General features: G+C 46.1%; 1 protein-coding gene across 1 annotated transcript in view; it reads left to right on the top strand.

Annotated features, from left to right (window-relative positions):
- LOC137633743 (uncharacterized) overlaps nucleotides 1-18,410 on the top strand; it is a 28,890-nt gene extending 10,480 nt beyond the window's left edge. Inside the window, exons 2-6 of the mRNA XM_068365989.1 lie at nucleotides 14-152; nucleotides 640-774; nucleotides 6,491-6,711; nucleotides 15,975-16,088; nucleotides 17,113-18,410. Coding sequence (XP_068222090.1) covers nucleotides 14-152; nucleotides 640-774; nucleotides 6,491-6,711; nucleotides 15,975-16,088; nucleotides 17,113-17,355 — 852 coding nt within the window. The 3' untranslated portion in view covers nucleotides 17,356-18,410. The remainder of the gene's footprint in view (nucleotides 1-13; nucleotides 153-639; nucleotides 775-6,490; nucleotides 6,712-15,974; nucleotides 16,089-17,112) is intronic.
- Nucleotides 18,411-18,790: the final 380 nt, after the last annotated feature.

Raw genomic sequence — 18,790 nt, 5'->3', positions numbered from 1 at the left:
ATCTGGATTATAGATGCTCAATTTAAAAGCAAATTTCAGGAGAAAATATGAAGATAATTTCTGTGACCTGTGCACAGATGAAGAAGATACTACCGAATATTTATTTTTATGCCCAAAATTAGGACAGCTAATGAATGTAGACATAAGCTTAGGTACGTTGAAAAATCCTGGTAGGGATCTGGCTGCATTTATAGGTAGGGCAATGCGTATAAAAGAAGAATTTAAGAAGTCAAAACTGATGATAGCCAGGTATTATCCTATCTAATTTCAAGGTAGAAGGGAATAAAAGTAAAGATTGAGAATCACATTACGGTATTAACTTATTTAAATCACAGGTAATATAAGCTTATTAACAATAATAAGAATAAGCTTAGAAGCTTTGCACCTATCAATGATAGATTGCCCGCAAACTTATTTTGCGGAGTGAGCAACAAGGAACCAGGAAGGAACCAGGAAGGAACCAGGAAGGAACCAGGAACCTGAACCTGAACAGATTATTAGACCAAAACATAACAAACAATCTATAAAATAAATATCATTTCGGAAAATGTCAATAAAGATGTTTTAATATTATTATTTTTATTGCTAATGTTATAATAAGTAATAGTAGTTTGAATAATACAATGAATATATGTATAGAATTACTCAACTGTAAAACAGAACGCAACCTAAACCACTTTGTTGTTCAACAGACGACGCCCATAAATGTAAACAAAGTGAGGACTGAGGAGGTCGCCGCCACGCTCTTTAATTCAACTTTAACCTCGTCATTAGGTAATTTTGGTATTTTATGCCCTTTTCAGCATCCTGCGTCATTCCTAGGGACACGTTTGAAACGTAATTGAAATAATTAAATGCATATATTTGGGATTTTGTGTGTGAAATTTAAGAGCTATAATTCCGTCTGTCCTGTTAATGATTGTCCCAAACTGTGGTGTATGTAGGATAGCGGCCACCTGCATGTACGCTTACGGCTAACTTAGAAGACGGCATTAGGTAAGTAGGTAAGGACACGGCTTGTAGGTTAGGTTAGGGGGAAAAGTTTAGGTAAGTTGATGTCCATTCTTAATCAACACATGAGGAACTGGTTGCTGATATACAAAGGCTCCAACCATTATTTCCCTTGCAAATAAATAGTTAATAAGATATACCCCAATATATCCTACAGTAATGGGGGCAGTCAGTGGGAACCATGGGTTCAGGGTAGGGGAGATTTACTGGCGAATGGAGGATTAATGGTAAAACTAACCTTTTTTTCTATATACGTTACTCTCTGGGACGCATAATAAATCCACGAAAAATTGCACAAAATATGGGGATGCTCTTCCCCTGAAATGTATATTTCATTCATTAGGTCATGTTTTGTGAATTGGAGGTTTCGGAGCCTTTGTATATCAGCGGCCAGTTCCTCCAGCGAGCATAAAATATAGACATCAACTAAACTAAAATTACCTCCCCTAATCCAACCTATAAGCCGTGTCCTTGTCTACTTACCTAACGGGTGGGTGGGGGGTGCTAATGCCCCCTTACACTGCTGTATTATTATATAGTCAGCCGTCATCATACACACAGGTGGCCGCTTTTATACGTACACCCCGAATATGAGCTTATGCTTCCTGCGCACTAGCCATCCTCCTTATTGCTCCATGACGAGTTTATACCGTGTACTGTATTTATTTGTACTTTGGACTGTTCTGGGTAAATATATGATACTTTAATTTCATGTTTGATATATTTCTGCCAATGATTATTGGGGCTAACCTCCTGTTTGAGGTTTTGGACTCCCTTTGGAAAAAAATTTTTGGTGAACTCCAGTGGGAAATCGGGGTTTGTTGGGTGAGGAAATGCCAAAAACGAGTGATTTGCAGCAATAATAATGGTCAGAATTGCAAAATAAACACAAGGTAACAAGTTGGAAAAATATATGGTTCATGTAAGTGGCTGAAAATTAAAGTATCATGATTATTTATTATTCACTAAATGTCGTCTTAATGGTTTTTTCTTTGCCGTGGCTCTCTAAACTCGCAAAATTAACATTGTATCCCTGCTCCTATGTCTGGCAACCAGTACATGTTGAGCTGTGCTAGCAAGCCCCATGGGTCTTTATTTCAGGGTTATTTTCTACTTTTACATCATCAACAATAGCTATACATTGAATGGAGTGTTTTCATTATAATCAATTACTGACAGTTGAAATTACACCAAATTAAAAAAGAAAATACACTTTCAAAATAGATTGTGCATCCCTCTTTGAGATGTCTTTGTGATGGTCAAGCTGAAGCTGAAGGGGAAGGTGCAAAAATAAATGGCTGTTGTAGAATGGCATCCCGGAACTTGTGCATAAACATTTGGAAGCTTTTATTTGGTTTAAAAAGCCAGGCAATGATTGTCATACAAAAAAAAAAAAAAAACGGACCGCGGGAAAAAGCAAACGCAAGCAACAGATGCGCAATAACTCTCCATCACTCTCCCAAATGTAAACAATGGAGTTGAAGTAAGAATTAGCCCTCACATTTTAATCAACTATTACGTAAGTTATTATGCCCCAGCCCCCATTTACCATACAGAGAAAAATGCTAAACTAGCCAGCACTTGTCCATTCCTTATAGCGATTTTCAGTTTCGTTAGTAATTAAAGTATCATATATTAACCAAAAAATTTCATACAGTATTAAAAATGAAAGCTAACCAAGAACACTACCTAATATAACCTAATCTAGGATCCTTATTGTTACCTACTTATCTACTGAGGGATGGGTGGGGGGCTACGGCTCTCCTCAGACAGCTTTATCCTTAGCTTACCGTAAGGCTATGTCTCAACTCTGCGTTTGCTTCCTACCCGGGTTCCCTCCTAGCTAGTTAAAACTAAATCATATTTCATAAATCGTAAAACAAGCTTCATAATATTGTATTTCAGACTAAGATAGACAGCATTTTCCCCAAGAGAAAATAGATTTGACAAGTGATAAAAAAGTTTATGCCTGTCCCAACCAAGTACTTATACCCCAATTCCATTAATATGTGCACAAATTTCTTTTAATGTGGAGTTCTGCCCCCAGACTCTTATTTCGTTGTATTTCTAACTCATAACCAAGTGATTAGCATATAACTGGCCATAAGAGAATTCTGTGTCTGAACTATGTCCTAGCTTTGCTGTTGATTGAATGGGTAAAATTGTTATTGTATATTCTGGGAGGAAAGAGGACAAATAAATAAATTCACATGCAAACAAGCAATATATCTTGACCATTCGTACCATTTTTGAAGTCGCTGAATCCAAATTCTTCGGACTCTAGCAATCATAATTATGAGGACGACCGGAGTTAAGGGGTACATGACTTGATTCAGAGTTTTCACACACTCTGGAAGTCACCAAATAAGCCTTCACAAAATAAGTATTTGAACAGTTTATGTATGTGGTACAATTGCACAGATGTAAATATTCTATTGTTTTATATACTGTACTGTAGTATTTGTTTAGGCGTAAATAGAAACCCTCCGCTAATTATAAGGGTATTACTTTTGACGTAGCTGAAAGACTAGCCATGATAATTTTTGTGAGGGATAACTACCCCATCCGCTAGTTAGCGGGTGGGGGTTGGGGTAGACTGGCTACCCCGCTCACTCACACCTCTCGGCTGAGTAACCACTTTACTTTGTGGCTCGGTAGAGGACGGACATGCTGCCTTTCTCTTCTGCAAAGATTTGCCTTGATTGCTTTTCTGTTTAGTTTATTCTTTTGTGTGTGTTTTTATCTCATACATATATATGCGTGTATATATGGAAACATACTCATTTTGTAAAATACAGTACTGTACTTGTAACTTTAATTACAGTTGACAATCTCCACTGTAAGGGTGTTTTCTTTGTACTGTATTGATACTACTACTCCCCTATCTTGCCGCCCTCTCGACATTTCCGTGTGTTTGTTTCAGTACTTGAGCTAAAGTTCATAACAATTCCGCTCCCTTTCGAGGAATTCTCTTACAAGGAAGGGGACTTATTCTTCGAATAGTATGTTATGCAGCGGAGTTATGAATTGCAATTCATCACAACTCTTATTACCTTTTCTAACATATAGCACAAACATGCTGATGGCTTCGGCCGCTCCGGTCAATGTCCTGCACTTCCTGTGGCAGTTCGTGAGCTGCCCACCTTACGAGGTAGCACTCGTTGCTGACCTTCAACTTGAACAAGGCTTGGTGATGGGAAGAATAGTGCTGCCAGTGTTAACCTTCCCCCGAGTTGGGCTGCCCCCCTTCCGAGGGAGAGCTTCCATACTTCAGCCGTTTAACAACCTTCCCTCTTTCAGGAAGAATTACTGACAGCTCGGCGAGATCTGCTTCTGCTATCTCGTCGCCGAAGACTGTGCTTCTTCCCCTTGAGTTGGGCAAAAGCAAATCCAAGGCTTGTTCCTCCTTCGGCAGGAACTTCTCTCTCATTCGCGAGAGAGATCGTTACGCCTATGCTTTTTCTCATAGAGCTTGGAGAAAGCTTGTCTTAGGCGATGTCCTTCTTCGGGAGGACTTCTCTCTCGTTTGCAAGAGAGATTATTATGCTTACGGTTTTTTCCCATAGAGCTGGGAGAAAGCTTGTCTTAGGCGATGTCCTCCTTCAGGAGAACTCTCCTCTTGTTTGCGAGAGAAAACTTATGTTCAGCTTTTGCGTTAGAGCTGCGGGGTGTAGCAGGCGCTGCAGCCCGTCGGTCAGGCCTTAAGTCTGTTTCCGACTCTAAGGAGTTTGCTGATCCACCAGGGGCTGTAGCAGAGCTTTCTCCGAAGCAAGCATCTCTTTCGGGGAATGAGTCTCTCATTCTCAAGAGAAGACTGCCTCTGGACATCGGCGGTCCCCCTTACGCTTATGGTTATCCTCCAGGGGTGGAGCGAGAGCCTTGTCTTAAGCGACGTTCTCCTTCGGGAAAACAAACCTCCCCTGCGGAGGAGGTATCTTAAGAGCTGGATCCGTCTCCCCATCGGGCGGAGTCTGCTCTGCGTTCCTCTCCAGAGGATCGTAGGGTGGAAGTTTGTGTGATCCCTCGCCATCCTGTACGTTCTCCTCCTCGTGCTGTGAGGAGACGTCTTTTTGAACCTGCAAGTTCTCCTCACGGTGTTCGTAACCTTCGGGCTATCGTCATGTTGATCATGCGGGTTCTCATGACCTTAGGAGTCCTTCGGGCGGTCCCCTTAAACACACTCTGTTGGAGCCCTTGAGCATTGGACAGGTGTCTGATGCTGATGAAGAGAGTAGGCGAGTCGCATGGCATTCCCTATGCCGTTCGTCATTCTGAAGGATGGAAAAAGGTCTTGATGACCTTTATTCCAGAGTTTGTAGCCAAGACTCGGAACCCTAGAGTCTATGACCCTCTTCTAGATGTGACTAACGATCAAGAGGACCTACTTCTCTGTCGTATTAGAGCTCTACGGTGCTATCATAAGAGAACCAGACATTTCAAGCTAGAGTATATGTTGTTCCTAAGCCGATCTCCAAGAACACACTCCCTTTCTGGCTTTGTAAGGTCATTAAACTCTGCTTCTGAGAAAGCCTCGAGTAGTCTTCCTATTCCGCTAACCAACAAAGTCAAATTAATCTGTTCCACCCTTGCATTCAGAAAGAACATGTCCTTGGCGCAGTTGCTGAAGGCAGGCGTCTGGAGTCGTTGGACAACCTCCACCTGCAGGAGGATACCAACTCCCTTGACCCATTTTCCTTAGGACCTCTGATACCAGTTCAGCGGGTTGTATAGGAAGCCTAGCACCCTCATGGGACAAGAAGCATCTTTTCTTAGATAGTGTTCGCGATACAAGTCCGAGAATGAAAGGTGCTGTAAGAATGTCTGGGCATTTTTCCTTTCTTGCTCCCCTACCTTAAGGTTTAACAATCGCGACACTACGTACCTGGATCGTACGATCCATGCAGGTAAGCTATTCGACAGAGAACTTTCCTTGACTTTATTTTATTGAAGTATTTTCCACGTCCATCTGTACAAGGGGAAGGATGGAGAGGTGTGTTCCCAGTCATAATACTTATACATTCGGATGTAGATTCCTCCTAGATTGTCCACTATTCCTTAGTAGGCGCCTTGTCTAGCACCTGTGATATCCCTACGCTCAGGTAGTTAAGAGGTTGACGTGAGTCATGATTTTTGCTTCTTTTACAGAATCGAAGTACATCGATATTTCTGCCATCCTAAGGATGAGCCTTCACTTAGAGGTTTAAGCTTTGTATTACTGAATGTATTGGAATAGGTCATAGATTTAATTTGTATTTCTCCTAATTATTAAAACTCTCAGGTTTTTATGGTTTGGAAAATTCAAATATGTTAAAAAAAAATTATATATGAAGGACTGGATCATTGTATAGCTAGGTGAAATACAGAATACTTGGAAAATATGGATTATTTAGATTTTAGAGAATAGGAAAATCACACTTTTTGATTTTGATTACAATACTGTGAAGCTGTACCCTGACATTTAATTGAATACATCTTTCAGAAATTGAAGCAAAGTTTCAAGAAGCAAATATGAGGCCAGAATTCTTCGGGGGATTCCCCCTCCTCGTCAGAAGGCTTCAGACGCTATCTGCAGAAGAGACGCCAGAGAACGTGGAGTCCCTCGAGCATCTCCTGGAAGATTTGTTGAAGATCATCTCGTTCCAGCGATGCCGTCGGTTATACAAAACTTTGATCCAGCTGTGTGTGGCAGCTAAATTACTTGTGAGTTGTAGTTTTTTTTAGTTGTTCCTATACATCTAAGTATTTGAAACAAACCTTTAATTGTTCTGTACCTGAAATACAAACCACGCTATTTAATATGGATTATTACTTTCGGCGTAGCTGAAATGATGAGCCATTAGAATTTTAACTAGGGTTTACTACCCCACCGCTAGTTAGTGGGGGGTAGGGAGGGTAGCCTGCTAACACCCCCCTCCCCTCACACACACACCTGTGCTGAGCTCACTTTACTATCGGCTCGGGTGGTAGCCGGATGTGTCCGCTTTCACCCTCGCCTCTTTGACAGCCATTAATGCTTTTGTTTTTGTTTTACTTTTTCTTATACTTGTAATATATATTTATAAACATTCTTTATGTTTATGTATATATTTGTGTATAGAAAGGTAGTAAGTTTTCTTTTCAGTGTTTGTGCTGTGTGTGTGTGTGTGTGATGTACGACAACGACACTTGCGTAGTGCAAGGCCACCACGGTTTCACGTCATGGGGTACGGCCTCTCCCTCTTGGTCCATAGGTCTTTCCTTCGGCTTTTCCGTTAACTCGTCCCCATTGGGAATCGTCATCGCTGGACTCTCTTCATTCATCTATTATCTTCGCTGTTCCTCTTTTCCTACGGGGAACTTTGATTCTCAGCGAAGGGAATATGGGAGTTTAGATTGACTACGGTCTCTCTCTACTTGAGGTCGTTCACCCCTTACTATTACTACGTACTATTACGGCTGCTCCTTCCCGTTGCTATTCCGCTTATTTGTCTCAATTATTTTTTATGAAATCTAATTGTATTTTTAACTTCAGCTTCTCTGTGGGGAACACTTCCCTTTGGGGGTCAGTGGTTCTTACTATTAGTGAACATTCTTAGTTAATTTAGATAATTATAATTCTGTTATAATTCTGTTTTTATTTTTGTTACTCCGCCCTCCCCCTTCTCCCGTGAATGTCAGTGGGGGAGGAGGGCGCATACTTAATTTTTAATTCTTATTTTTTGCTATTCCCTCGGGGTTACTCTTCGGAGTTCCTCCCTGGGGAAATTTTGTTAATTTTTAATTATTCCGTAACTGAAATACAAACCACGCTATTTACATGGGGTAATTACTTCGGCGTAGCTGAAATGACGAGCCATTAGAATTTTAACGAGGGTTTACTACCCCTCCGCTAATTAGCGGGGGATAGAGAGGGGTAGCTTGATACCCCTCCCCACTCACACACAGTGAGTGCTCCACTTTACTTTTGGCTCGGATGGCGAGCGGATGTCTCTGCTCCCATCCTCGCTTGACGGCCATTGATGTTTTGTCTTTTACTTACTTTTTCTTATACTTATATATTTAAACATTACTGATGTTTATATATATTCTGGTATAGAATATAGTAAGTTTCTTTTTCTGTGTTTGTGCTGTGTGTGTAGAGTACGACTACGAGAGTGAAACGCTGGCTTAGCACTAGGCCACCACGATTTCCTTCATGGTCCCGGCCGCTCACTCCTAGGCCACCACGGTTGCCTTCATGGAGAGCGGCCCCTCTCTCGAGGTCGTTCACCTCTTACTATGTACTACGACTCTACGATAGCTTCTCGGGCCGAGTTGCTATTCCGTTTTATTTGTCTCAATTAATTTTTTATGAAATCTAATTGTATTTTTAACTTTTCAGCTCTGGGAACACTTCTCTTCGAGGGTCTGTGATTCTTGGGACATTCAAAATCAGTTACGTAATTATAGTTATTATAATTCTGCTTTTGTTTAGCTCTCCGCCCTCCCCCCTCCCCGTGAATGTCTGTGGGGGAAGAGGGGGTTACCTAACTTCGTTCTTATGTTTCCCTTTCCCTCGGGGTTACTCTTCGGAGTTCCACCTGGGGGAATTTCTGTTGAATGATTATTTATTTTTTTTATTTTCCAGTTTACTATGCTGTTTCTTCGCTGGACTAGAGTGTGCCAACGAAGCTGAGCTGTCCTGTTTATGCCTGGGGAGTCTGCTGTCGCTGCCGTCTCTCTAGGGCATCGTCATAGGCGTTATCCCTTCTCTTAGAAGTTCTCTCGTGACGACTGTCAGCTCTTCAGTGCATCCTAGAACGATAAGGAGGTTCGCCTCCAAGGGTAGTTAGTTAACTTCCCTCATTACCCTTTTCCTGGTCCTTAGGTGGTTATGCTCTTGGGGCTGAGCGACTGCCCTTGTAACTATGCTCAAGGGGCTGAGCGGTTGCAAGGCCGGACCAGGGTACTTCAAGCGACTATGCTCTCGGGGCTGAGCAGTCGCTTCTGTAGCTATGCTCAAGGGGCTGAGCAGCTGCAGGATCAGTCTTTTGACCTCTCTCGTTCGCGAGGGAGGCCGCTCTAAGGACTCCTCTTCAGAGGATTGCTCCTGTTTACTTCAGCTGATCCTACGGCCCTTAGGGTCACCATCACCAGTCTCTTCTACGAAGTGTTTCCTCCCGTTTGTGTGAGAGGCCACTCATAGAGACTCCTCTTTGGAGGTTTGTTTCTGTTGGAACAGCTTGCTGTTCAGTCACTAACAATTTGGTGTTTAGTGACATGGAAACTTCGGTTTCTCGTTACACTGACCCTTCGGGGTCTCGTAACATTAATTACGCAGATCCCTTGGGCTCTCGTAACTTTAGTCACTTCTACACTTCGGTGAGTAGTGACAGGGAAACTTCGGTTTCTCGTTGCGCTGACCCTTCGGGGTCTCGAAACCCAACCCTTTGGGGTCTCGCAATTCAACCCTTTGGGGTCTCGCAACACAGGCTACGTTAGACCTTTAGTCTCTCGTGCCCTTAGTGGACCTCCTGACCTGTCGTATCCAATCCTGACTGCTGACGCTCTTTGAGCGCCCATGCTCCCCGTTATCCAATGGGCTCCGATCCCTTCGGGGCAGAAGAGGCTTTCTCACATCGTGAGTAAGTCCCTTAAGCGCCAGGTATTCCCCGCGCGCCAACGTTTGCTTGCGTGCTAGCGCTCGGCTGCTGTTCCTGAGACTGCCTTCCAGAGACATCTTGTTCCAGAGGCTGCTATCTAACGTTCCCTGCGCATTAGCGCACATCGTTGGAGTTCCTGAGATAGCGCACAGGCACTCACCAGCGGTTCAGCCTGCGGTGTCTCCAAGTCTGTTCTACGAAGGGCACCTCTCCCGTTCGCGGGAGAGGTCCCTCATAGAGATCACTCCTCGGAGTGTCAAGCAGTACTTCCAGTTGATCGTCGGATCTCTTAAGCAGACCTGCCTTGGTCCTCTTCAGGGGATGCCCTCCCTTTTAGGGACACATCCCAGTTCTTAATCTACCAGTTAGGTGATCGTTAGGTGATCCTTCAACCTAGCGCACGCGCACTCGCGCCGACGATCTTCATACACGCGTAAGCGCCAAAGATCGTCCGCGCGTGGGATGGTTTCCCGCGCGCGATCATCGAGGATCACCCGCGCGGGGTTTTCCGCGCGCGATCGTCGAAGATTGTCCGCGTGCGGGCAACGATTGACATCAAGCGCACGCGCGCAGTGACGGGCGCGCACTCACACCGACGATCTTCTGAGATGCACTAGGCGCGCAAGCGACGACGATCTTCATACGCTTAAGCGCTGAAGATCGCCCGCGCGCGGAATGGTTTCCCGCGCGCGATCATCGACGATCATCCGCGCCCGGGAAACCGCGCACGATCATCGAAGATTGTCTGTGCTTCTATTTTATTTCGAGCGCCGACGATCTTCACACACGCGTAAGCGCCGAAAATCGTCTCGATCGTCTTTCATAGCCGAAAATCGTCCACGCGGGGGCACCGATGGTTTCCCACGTGCAATCGCCAACGATCTTCAGTCGCGCGCAAGCGCCGACGATTTTCTGTCGCGCGTAAGCTCCAAAGATCGTTCGCGTGCAGGATGGTTTCTCCCACGCAATCGCCCACGATCTTCTCATGCGCTCAAGCTCCGACGATCGTCTTACTTAGCCGCAGATCGTCCGCGCGCGGGCACCGATGGTTCCCTGCTCGCAATCACTGACGATCTTCTTTCGCACTAGCGCTGACAATCTTCATACGCGCGGAAGCACCGAGGATCGTCCGCGCGGGCACCGATGGTTTCCCTCGCGCGATCGCCGATACGCTCACGCGAGGACGCGTGCGCGCGAGCGCGAATATCCTGCTACCTACGGTTCATTCACGCGCTACCCAATACAGGGCTTTTCGCGCGATCACCAGCCTGATCGGCGCACCGATCGCCAACGCGATCACGCCCGAGTTACATCAGGGATTCTGTTGAACAGGCCATCATCGCGTTCCCCTCCCCACAAGTGCAGAACAGCACGCTCGCCGGAGGAGGGGAGGTTTCCGGACAGATCTAAGGACTCTTCTTCCTTCATTGCAGATTCTCTACAGGCGAACCCTCATGTGTCAGCTCCTCCAAGGGATCGAACGATTCTCTTCCCTCCAGAGGGAGTATCTGACGGCGCGACTGTTAGTCAGCAGCCCTGGGTTGACATCGTTTTCAGAGTTCTTTCGCAGGCGATGAAGCCTGTTTTTTCTGACTGGGGCCGCAATTCAGTGGCAACGTCCTCCCCCCCTGAAGAGGCAGAGAGGAATCCTTGACATGGTATCTCCTCCAAGGACTATACTGTCTCTTCGCGAGCCCATAGGTAAGGCTCCTATCCCTCCTCAGACTCCCTCCACCTCCCCTGCGGATGAGCATTACCCATCCCCAGGAGAGTCGGAAGATCCGGTCCTCTCCCCCATCACACCAATGGGGGAAACTCCGCCTCTTCCTGAGAAGTCTTCTCGTATGGAGGTGGCGAAAGCCTTACATCCTTCATTGCTGGAGTCCTGTATCCCTCCTAGGAGGGAACCAAAGGCCCAAGTCTTCCGCAAGGACCCGACAGGAACCAGATGGTCCCTTGGAGAATGTCTGCGAGTCTCCTCAGGAAGAGCCTCTGGGGACGGGAGACCTCACTGCCAGTCCGTCAGGAGGAGAGCTCCAGGAGTCAGAACATGCGTTCTGGTAAGTCCTGACCCTCAAGAGGAACCTCAAGGGGATCCCAGACCCAGAGATTCCTCCTCGTGAAGGGAAGGATACGGTCCTGGACCGAATCTACGCCACCCAGGAACTCCCTAGGGCCAGTGCAGCTTTGCCCTGGTCTCAGGGAATGAAGAGCGCCAGAGACAAGGCCGAGGGCCAGCTCTCTGAGCTTGCCTCCTTCAATAGATCCAGTGTCGGTAACGAGCCCCTCCCTCCTCCCTGGGTAGGGATCGGTAAAGGGACAGGCCCTCTGAGCAGAAGTCCAGACCATGTTGAAGAAGCGCTCCCTCCAGGAGGTTGCGAACGGGCCCCAGGCTTCTACAATCGACTCCTCCCTGTGAGAAGGCGTCTGGAGGCTGGAGACCGGTCATCGACCTCTCGACGCTGAACGGGTTTGTCAAACAGTCTCCGTTCAGTATGGAGACGGCAGACACGGTCAGTCTTGCAGTGAAACCACAAGACTTCATGTGTACACTGGACCTGAAGGACGCGTACTTCCAAATCCCGGTCCACCCGTCTTCAAGGAAGTACTTTGGTTTTTGCCTGGAAGACAAGATATACCAGTTCAAGGTGCGGTGCTTCGGTCTCTCCACAGCACCTCAAGTGTTCACCAAGGTGCTCACTCTGATTTCATCATGGGCCCACAGGATCGGCATCCGTCTCCTCTGTTTCCTGGGCGACTGGCTGATCCTAGCAGACTCGAAGGCAACCCTTCTTCGCCATCGGGACAAGTTTCTCAGACTTTGCCAAGTTCTAAGGATCATGGTAGTCCTCGAGAAGTCCTCTCCGCGCCCTCTCAGAGTCTGGTATACCTAGGCATGGTCATAGACACCAATCTCCACAAAGCCTTCCCTTCAGACGACAGGATAGCAAGGCTGAGGAAGGTTGTGAGACCTTTCTTCACACGAGAAGAACTTTCAACCCAAACGTGGTTACGTCTCCTCGACCATTTTTTCCTCCCTGGCCCGTCTGATTCCCTACAGTCGCCTCAGGATGAGTTCTCTCTAGTGGCGACTCAGGTCGCGGTGGAGTCAGAGACATGACTCCCCGGACACCTTGATCCCTATGGGGCAACCGGAACAGACGGACCTCTAGTGGTGGGTAGCAGACGAGAATCTACGAAAGGGAGTGGACCTTCTCTCCCTCCCCCCGGACTTGATGCTGTTTTCGGACGCATCAAAGAAAGGGGGGCCCACGTTCTGAACCACAGGACCTCAGGCCTGTGGTCAGAACCAGGAAAGTACCTTCTCTAGACCTACTAGAGATGAAGGCCGTGTTCCTGGCACTTCAGTAGCTCCACCAAGCCTGGCCGACTACTCTGTGGTTGGGAGGAGCGACAACACCACAGTGATGGCTTATATGCTCAGACAGGCAGGTACTTTTTCAGAACAGCCATCCCATCTTGCAGTAGAGATACTGAGATGGCCCGAGTTCCTCTCGATCACCCTAGCAGCTCGCTTCATTCCGGGCAAAGGAATGTGCTCGCCGACAGTCTGAGCAGTGCGACACAGATACAAGATACCGAGTGATCTTTGGATCCTCAAGTAGCCTACAAAGTCCTGACTCTGTGGGGTTCCCCAACTGTGGACCGGTTCGCTACAGCGCTGAACTACAAGCTCCCGCTGTACTGCTCCCCGGTCCCGGACCCCAAGGCCCTCTGGTAAGATGCCTTCCAACAACGGTGGGACAACATCGATGTGTACGCCTTCCCCCGTTCTGGCTGATGAGGAGAGTACTCTACAAGACCAGAGTATCGGTCAGTCTCTCAATGATCTCCATAGCTCCGCTAGGGCATCTCGCAGAATGGCTCACCAGACCTTCTGTAACTCCTTACAGAGCCTCTGAGGGAACTCCCTCCACGTCACGGGTTACTCACACAACCTAAATGCCAACATCCTCCACAAAGCCGTAGCTTCGCTTCGATTTCACGCCGGAAGACCATCCAGCATCTCCTCAGAGAGAGGATTTTCGCAACAAGTTGCGAACAGGATGTCTGGACACCTGCGCAAGTCTTCAGCAGTAGTCTACCAGGCGAAGGGGCGAGTTTACTGTGGTCGGTGTCGTGGAAAGGGTATCCCTCCACACGATGCCACTTCCAGCAATAGCGGAGCTCCTCGTGTATTTGCGGGATGAAATGTGCCTTTCAGTTTCGGCAGTGAAAGGCTATCTCTCAGCCTTAAGTCTTGCCTTCAGGCTCAAAGGATAGACATTTCTTCCTTGCTGGAACTCTCTCTCCTCATACGAAGCCATGTTCTCTCCTGCCCTCAGTCGGAAGTGAGACCTCCTCCTTGGAACGTGGTTCGAGTCCTCAAGTCTCTAAAGAGACCTCCCTACGAACCACTACCTAAGGTTCCAGATCACCACCTTACCGGGTAGACAGTGTTCCTGCTAGCCTTAGCCTCGGCCAAGCGAGTCACATGGTCTCTCATACGACATCGCCCATTCAAGGGGATAGGGGGAGGTAACGTTCAGGTTCGTCCCTGAGTTTTGTTGCCAAGACTCAGAACCCGGGAGTGCCGGACCCGCGGTTCGACTCTTTCCAGGTTTCGAGTCTCCGTCCTGTAACAGATGACCCAGACCATCTCCTACCTTGCCTGTAGGGAGTCTGAGGTTGTGTCTTAAGAGAAGAGCTGCAGTTCGTCCCCAGGTTCAAGCCTGGTTCGTGGACACTGGGAAAATGAAGAGAAGGGTCACCAGGAATACCATCTCAGCCTGGATTCGCAAGGTAATACACCTGTCCTTGAATCCTGACCCTTCTCCTGTCACATCGCCCTAGAGCACATGATGTCAAGGGCGTAGCTACGTCCCTGCCCTTCATGAAGTATCATTCAGTGACACAGGTCCTGCAAGCGGGGGTGTGGAAGCGTCAGACCACCTTCACAGCCCACTACCTGCAAGACGTGACCCACAGGAGGCTCGATACGTTTTCTATCGGCCCTGTGGTGGCTGCACAACAGCTGGTCTAAACCTCAGGCTCCTTAATGGACAAGTAGCAGAAGGTTGAGGGCATTGTTACCCGGTGTTGGTCTGCGTGAATGAAAAGATCTGTCTGGCCCTTATTCTTTTCTTCATCCTCTCCTCCCTTGGAGAAAGCAGCATCCTGGGTTCTCTGCACAGCTGACCTCAAACCACTGCAGGTAGACCATGCTTCCTTGTGTTCCTAGTATTAAGTGTAATACTGTCATGTCCCCATACCCTGACGAGGTGGTATTGGGAGAGTCCTAGCCTAGATTTCCTTCTGAGGAACTCCAGGTCAACTTCCTAGGACGAGTCACTTTTCTCCTTCGCACACACCTTACGTAGGCCGCGGCAGTTTCACAACCGCTAGCGAGGAGCAGGGATTCCCTATTGTCCGAGTACTTAAACGCTCGAATATGGAATCCCCGGGCAAGCCAAAGCCAGTATGGCAGGGACTTACCACCCTTTCTAAGGGTTAAGTTACCTCATGTAAAAAGCGTGGTTTGTATTTCAGTTACGGAACAAATGACAAATTCGTAGATAATTTGTATTTTTCCTAACTATGCAAACCTTAGCTATTTACACATATTTGCCCGCCAGCCCTGTCCCCCAAGATAAGTCCTGCCTCTAAGTAAAGTGGAGCACGCACTGTGTGTGAGGGGGGAGGGGTAGCAAGCTACCCCTCCCTACCCCCCGCTAACTAGCGGAGGGGTAGTAAACCCTCGTTAAAATTATTATGGCTCGTCATTTCAGCTACGCCGAAGTAATTACCCCATGTAAATAGCTAAGGTTTGTATAGTTAGGAAAAATACAAATTATCTCTGAATGTGTCATCTTTTCCAACTAGGATTATACATTAGCTAGTAATATTAACGATGACGATAATAATCACTTGAGTTGAAATGACAGAAATGTGGTTACAGCAGCCTTGAATAATCCAAGTCTGTTTGCATATTATTATTATTATTATTATTATTATTATTATTATTATTAGCCAAGGCACAACCCTAGTTGGAAAAGAAAGATGCTATAAGCTCTAGAGCTCCAACAGGGAAAAATAGCCGAGTGAGGAAAGGAAATAAATAAATGATACAAGAAGTATTGAAAAATTGAAATAAAATATTTAAAAAATATTAACATTAAAACAGATAATTAACATATAGACTATAAAAAGACTGATGTCAGCTTGTTCAACATAAAAACATTTGCTGCAAGTTTGAACTTTTGAAGTTCTACTGATTATTATCAGAGTACTTGTCGATGTAATTTTGGCGAACTCGTTACTTAAATCGTATTTTACTTTCAGGTGACAGTAGAAAAGGTGAGGGAGATAGTGGCGAATTGCCCCAAACAGCGGTTCAAGCTAGAAGAGCGTGAGGCTGAGCTATACATCAGAGCTAACCAGGGCCATAGCCTTCAGGTATATACGTTTTGAATCATTATTATTATTGCAGATATTGAAAAAAGAAACATTGCAACTTGTTACGGGAATACACCAATTAGTTAGAAATATCATTGCCATGACTGTCTGCTTAAGGTGATGAATGCACTAGTTAATGGGAGAAGTACAAGAGGTAGGCCAAGGTTTGGGTGGATGGATGGTGTGAAGGAAGCTCTGGGTGATAGGAGGATAGATGTGAGAGAGGCAAGAGAGCGTAGTAGAAGTAGGAATGAATGGTGAGCTATTGTGGCACAGTTCCGGTAGGCCCTGCTGCTTCCTCCGGTCGCCTTGGTGTCCGCAGAGGTAGCAGCAGTAGGGGATTCAGCTTTATGAAACTTTATCTGTGGTGGGTAACGTGTAAGGGTGGGCTGTGGCACCCTAGCAGTGCCAGCTGAACTCGGTTGAGTCCCTTATCAGGCTGGGAGGAGAGGAGAGAGGAAAGTCCCCTTTTATTCCTTTGTTTGATGCTGGCTACATCCCAAAATTGGGGGAAGTGCCTTAGTAAATAGATAGATCATTGGTGATGTGGCCAAAGCATTATTGATTTAGTTGAGGGTCAGACTTGAGAACTAAGAATCTATTACTGTTATCTGAATTGTATACCTTAAGCGTCATTCCTGATTGCAGTAGCGTCAATGTCTACTGGCGTAAGGTTTGAGACACGTGTTCTGACACGCGCGTTGAACGTATCTGTTTCCTCGCTAGAGTTTACTTCACATATCTGACGTTCTGTCTGTTTCCTCTCTCTTTTCTGACCTTGATTTTTGTCAGAAGCAAAGATATTGGTACTGTATTGCAGGAAGGTCATTTGATGCTATATTCCTAGTTCTGTACTGAGTATTGGAAATTGTGCATATATATATCTCTCTCTCTCTCTCTCTCTCTCTCTCTCTCTCTCTCTCTCTCTCTCTCTCTCTCTCTCTCTCTCTCTTTTGTAGTAGTAGTAGTAGTAGTAGTAGTAGTAGTAGTAGTAGTACATTTTAACTTCATGATCTTTTTCCAGGTTGAGGACCTAGAGCTAGAGGAGATCACGTCGGACGACGGCACGCCGGTGATCCACGGGACGTACCGCAAGTACTGGGAGAGCATCCGAAAGGAAGGCCTCCGTCGCATGACCCGCAACCACATGCACTTCACCTCCAAGATGCCAGAAGAGGTCGCCGGTGGCAGGGGAATCCGGAGCTCCTGCCAGATTGACATCTACGTGGACTTGGCCGAGGCTTTGCAGGGTTTGTTTACGTCCTGAACTTGTTCCTTCAAGCTATTGTTATCTAATAGTCAAATAAGTAGACAAGGTTAAGTGATGAGATGACTGTGGGATATTGTAGGCTTTTGATTTTTGCTAAGGCATTTGTAATAGGAAAAAAGGAAAAAGACCCAGTGATTTAAGAAGTACGTAAACTCAGAAAACAACAAAAAAAGAAAAAAAAAACATGAGAAATGGACCTGAATAAGAAAAAGATCTTTCAAAATACAGTGCACATACTATATAAAAAAGTACATATAACAGAATTCAATTCAGAATAGCAATTTACATAACACAAGATCATTTACAAGGATGTCATTGTTCAGTGCCTACTTTTCACTTGGTAAGTGTAGAAGAGACTCTTCTAGGAGTAGGACACTCCTAAATCAAACCATTGTTCTCTAGCTTCTTTACCACTATTTTGGGTCAGAGTTCTTTTGCTTGAGGATACACTCATGCACACAATTCTATCAATTTCCTTATTTCCTTTCCTCAATGGGCTATTTTCCCTGTTGGAGCTCTTCTAGAGCTTAAAGCCTTTGCTATTCCAACTAGGGTTGTAGATTAGCTAATAATAATAAGGATTTTAATGTAGACATATTTGCATAGTAGAAAGGGTGATTTGAATTTGAGAGAAAGCGAATTTAGGAGTAAATACAACTATCGAATAGTATTGTGATATGAATTTGAAGTTCATGCACAGTAAACACTTTGTCTGCAAGCTGTACGTAATCCTGCGGCCTCTCAAATTTGGCCTCTTTTAATATTTTCTTTCTTCAAAGAAGTCCAGAAACATCGTTCGACAGGAGTCACGTAGAACGAGACGCTTGATAGAGACTGCATTGTACCGAGACCCAGCGCAGACTGATTACAGCTTGGTACGCAATACAGAGGCTTACTCCTTCGCTATTGGTGCTCAGCCTCATATCAAACCCAGTGCGTGCTCCGTCTGTCAGGAGTGAAGGGCACCACTGCAACTCACCCATTTCTTCCTGTGAACGATCGAGGTACACTGTGGTCTCATTCACTGAAGAGGCATTTATTCCAAAAGGAGAGAAATACTGTAGACTTGGGTTGGGGGTCGATGGGTGGGACTAATCAGTAGTGGATCGCCTCTCTTTTACGAGGTACGAGAGACATTCCTTCACTTGATAGGGATCGGGATTACCATCCTGGGTCTTCTCTGTGCGATCTTCTTGCCACCAGCGACACTGTCACACGTTCCCACGTCGGGAGCAAAATTGGCTGTCGCCCATCCATCCCCGGCTTGGCTAGTCCACATGTTCGGTCGGCCATTGAGGGCCACAGGTAATTGGTTAGGACTGATCTCAAAGCTCTCACGAGCACCCAGGATTCCCCACCCCGCTTGTTGGCGAGGTTCTTTGCCATCAAGTGCAGGTGCACCAATGTAGCAATCACTTTCCTGCTCTGCAGA

Source organism: Palaemon carinicauda, chromosome 43 (assembly GCF_036898095.1).
Source record: "Palaemon carinicauda isolate YSFRI2023 chromosome 43, ASM3689809v2, whole genome shotgun sequence".
NCBI lineage: Eukaryota > Metazoa > Arthropoda > Malacostraca > Decapoda > Palaemonidae > Palaemon > Palaemon carinicauda.
This window is presented reverse-complemented; position numbering and strand designations above follow the sequence as displayed.